This window comes from Octopus bimaculoides, chromosome 24, assembly GCF_001194135.2.
Source record: "Octopus bimaculoides isolate UCB-OBI-ISO-001 chromosome 24, ASM119413v2, whole genome shotgun sequence".
Taxonomy (NCBI): Eukaryota; Metazoa; Mollusca; class Cephalopoda; order Octopoda; family Octopodidae; genus Octopus; species Octopus bimaculoides.
The window spans coordinates 22,963,719-22,968,389 of NC_069004.1; the positions used below are offsets into that span (position 1 = coordinate 22,963,719).

Genomic DNA, 4,671 nt, shown 5'->3' on the forward strand with positions numbered 1-4,671 from the left:
AATATAATATAATATAATATAATATAATATAATATAATAATTTATTGTGCTTTTAATTGTTAATTTTTCTATATGTGATAGTGGATTTTCATCGATGAGTTCTTGAAACTTGGTTATTTTCCCTAAAACTATATATTTTATATATATATATATATATATATATATATATAGCAAAAAGGGTAAAGACCCCCTTCAGTCATGAATGACCATGAGATTGCTCCTAGAAAGTTCCCTCCAAGACACACAAGTCCAGGTAAGATTGTTTGTGGAAGACTAGCAATCACTCATGGTCACCAGTGACACCATAACTCATTTCTATAGCTGAGTGAACAGGAGCAGCATGAAATAAAGTGTCTTGCTCAAGAATACAACACACAGCCCAGTCTGAGAATCGAACTGACCACCTCATGATTGTGAGCCTGACACTCTAATCACTGAGCCACATGCCTTCACACACACACACACACACACACACATGATCAATATAGTCAATATTTTTGTCATTTTGTTCATTTCTTCTTTAAAGACATTGATGAATGTTCAGAAAATCCTGGAATCTGCCGTAACTATGATGCCATATGTGTCAATACTCGTGGCAGTCATAAATGCCCTGTTGTGCAATGTCCTAGTTCCTACAAGAAATCAGCCTATGGTAACCCTGGTAATAGGTAAGCGTCTTCATTTATTTCCTTAACTCACCTGTTGAAGTTAATGAGACCCTTTGTCATTGTGGGCACACAAATAAATAAGTACAACCACATGAGTTCCCATTCATTACATATGCACATACATAAACACACACACACACACAGAAAAATACACAAACCCATCACACACACACATAAATGTACACTCATAAACATGCGAACATACACACACATTGCATTCAATTAAATAAAAAGGGTTTGTAACACTTGGTCATATGTTTTGCTCTGTATACATAGCATACAGTGTTGGTGATATAGTTTGATACTTAACCCAGCCATATCCTATCCATTTTACGTTCTAACCAACCAGATCCAACCTATCACACTTACCCTTCAATGCCAATATAAAATATACAATCACATCATCAAAATTTCAAAGCTACAAAATGATGCATGATTAATTAAAAACAATTTGAATGAAAAGCATTACATTTGATTGAATAATCTGAGTGCTAAAGGCTTAATATATAATGCCAAATTTGAAAATATAGTTTAATAGATAACACAGTGTTGGTAATGTAGTTTTAAAATATATATATACACACACACTATTGGTTTGTAATGGTTGTTGTTATGGCGGTGGTGGTGGTGGTGGTGGTGGTGGTGGTGGTGGTGATCGTGATGATGATGATGATTATAATGGTTTGGTAGTAATGGTAATAATAGTGCAGGTGGTACTGGTGGTGGTAATGTTTGTTACTGTGGTGGTGGTGGTGATGGAGATTTTGGTCATGGTGTGACTCTAATTAAAGACCTACAGAAAGAATACCTCAACAGTAACTGTGTCAGTCCTGATGAAATTCTACTGCCATAAATTTGGTAACAGTGGCTTTGAATCAAAAACCCACAAAGTTCCCTTCCCCTTCTTCCACCCACCTGCTGTCTTCTCTCTCTCTCTTTCTCTCTCACTTCCCACCCACCCATTGCTCTGCCTTCTCTGATTCCCTCCCCCAAATCTTATCCCCTTTCTACTTCCTATATGTTTTCCTTTCTTTTGTCCCTTTGTATAAACTCAAGAACTGTGTCACATTCACATATTTTAGGCCAACCACCAGCAGGGTCAAAGCACAGGGTCATCCTATATACACACTCATTTGCACATATATTCATGTTTACTTTCACATACAAAAAAATATCTATGTAAAAAAATCTAATCCTTTTGGGTGCAAGCCTGTTGTGTGGTAAGAAGTTTGCTTCCCAACCACATGGTTCCAGGTTCAGTCTCACTGCATGGCACCTTGGGTAAGTGTCTTCTACTATAGCCTTGGGCTGACCAAAGTCTTGTGAGTAGATTTGGTAGATGGAAAGTGAAAAAAGCTTGTCGTCTCTATATACATACATGTGTGTGTGTGTGTCTTTGTGTTTGTCCCCATCCCCTCCGCTTGACAACCAGTGTTGGTGTGTTTATGTCCCTGTAACTTAGCAGTTCAGCAAAAAAGACAGAAAGGCTTAACAAAAAATAGTAAGTAGTGAGGTTGATTAATTCGACAAAAAATTCTTCAAGGCAGTGCCCCAGCATGGCCGCAATCTAATGACAGAAATATATAAAAGATAAAAGCTGGTGTTGGTGTGTTTATGTCCCCGTAACTTAGTGGTTTAGCAAAAGAGACTGAAACAATAAGTATTAGGCTTCACAAAAAATTAATAAGTCGTAGGGTTGATTAGTTCAACAAAAAATTCTTCAAAGCAGTGCCCCAGCATGGCCGTAGTCTAATGACTGAAACAAGTAAAAGATAAAAGATACAAGATAATATAGTATTTGCAATTAAAGTTTTTCCGTTCAGTTTTATTCCATGAACTGTATAATAATGTGTTGCCATGCCTCCACTAAGAAGATAGTTTCTGATGTCTCTGATGTAAAAAAAATGATAATTTTATCAGTTATCACAGTATTCCCATGATCCTCTGTGGTGTACAACAAACAGCATTAATGATACACCATTATTATCATCTCATCCTGATGATGCAACTGAGAAGGTCTTGAAGCATTAATGAACTAAGGAATGCCATTGTTCCAAACTAAACATAAAAAAAAACAATAAAGAAATATATAAAAATACCCTAACAAAAAAAGATTAAAACCCACAAACACAGGAAGAAATGTTGTTTCTTGTATACACACACACACACACACCCATACACATACTCACACAGATATACACACACATGTGTATATCCTTATCCTAGAATGTTGTTATAGTAAGCCAAAACTAGAAAATAAATCTATGCCAAATACAGACAATGGATAGTTATATACATCAGCAGAAAAGTTAGTGAAATTAAGAAGGAAATAATAACACTGTGTGTGTGTGCGTGCGTGTGTGTGTGCGTGCGTGTGTGTCTGCCTGTTTTTATGTGCGCATATACACACACACAGACACACACATATATGTATACATATACATATATATACATGCATATATATGTATGAACACACACACACATATATCTATATTTGTATGTATGTATGCATGCATGTATGTATGTATGCATGCATGTATGTATGTATGCATGCATGCCATAATTATTTAGCCAATGTCAGCTATGTAGTTAAACAAAATATTATTTTCTTCAATAACAGTTTACTTAAACATGACAGTTTTTTTTTTATAGTCTTTTTCATTTTGATTTTAAATGTCATTCCACATTGAGGAATTTATCCTCAATTAAAAGTACATTTGAATAGAAATCATAATGATGTGATATAACTAGTTTACTCATTGTTGTGATACTAAAACCTGTTATATTTACTTTTGTTTTTTAGACCATAGTTTTGAAGCATTGAGAAATTAGAAAATCAGTCTTTTTACAAAGTTATTCAAGTACAAACGAACCTAGAAATAATAGCTCATAATATATAGGTTAGAATTCCCCTTAACCCTTTAGCATTTAAATCGACCATATCCAGCCCAAATATTCTACCTGTTTTATACTTAAACCAACCAGATCCAGCCTCTCATATCTACCCTACAATGTCATTCTAAAAATAAACAATCACATCATCGAAATCTCAAAGTTATGAGATAATGTATGATTAATTCAAAACAATGTGAATAAATAAACTCTTTACTCTTTTACTTATTTCGGTCATTTGACTGTGGTCATGCTGGAGCACCGCCTTTAGTCAAGCAAATCGACCCCAGGACTTATTCTTTGTAAGCCTAGTACTTATTCTATCGGTCTCTTTTGCCGAATCACTAAGTTACGGAGACGTAAACACACCAGCATCAGTTGTCAAGCGATGTTGGGTGGGGGGACAAACACAGACACACAAACATATACACACACATACATATATACATATGCATATATACAACGGGCTTCTTTCAGTTTCCGTCTACCAAATCCACTCACAAGGCTTTGGTCGGCCCAAGGCTATAGTAGAAGACACTAGCCCAAGGTGCCACGCAGTGGGACTGAACCTGGAACCATGTGGTTTGTAAGCAAGCTACTTACCACACACCCACTCCTACATTACATTAGACAGAATGATTTGAATGCTAAGGGGATAAATGGCAAGAAGTGGACAAAATCAACCCATGGGAATTAAACTATGCATCTGCAATAGACCAGGCAGTTATAATATCATGATACCAGAGAGTCGAGTCAAATTTTAACCATAAAATTTGGAGCTTTACACTTGCCAGCAAGAATTATTTTTATCCCATATCTAAGGAGATTGTGCCCCAATATTATGACCTCTATTTATGGCTATATTTGTATTTGAGGAATTTCATGAAAAAACATATTTCGTTATATTTATATATATTTCATTTTTGCATATATTATTATCATGACAATGGCAATGATGATGGTGCTAGTAATGATGACGATGGTGGTGGTGGTGGTGGTGGTGGTGGTAGTTATATAAATGCTAATTTACAATAACACTAGAAATTGAGGGAGGGAAGCCATTAATTGTATTGACCCCAGTATTTGACTGGTACTCAATTTTTATTGACCC

General features: G+C 35.6%; 1 protein-coding gene across 3 annotated transcripts in view; it reads left to right on the top strand.

Annotated features, from left to right (window-relative positions):
- Positions 1-4,671, top strand: part of LOC106872917 (fibulin-1) — a 150,904-nt gene that overhangs the window by 109,125 nt on the left and 37,108 nt on the right. For all 3 annotated transcript variants that reach the window (XM_014920095.2, XM_014920093.2, XM_014920094.2), the window contains one exon: positions 527-668. In XM_014920095.2, coding sequence (XP_014775581.1) covers positions 527-668 — 142 coding nt within the window. The remainder of the gene's footprint in view (positions 1-526; positions 669-4,671) is intronic.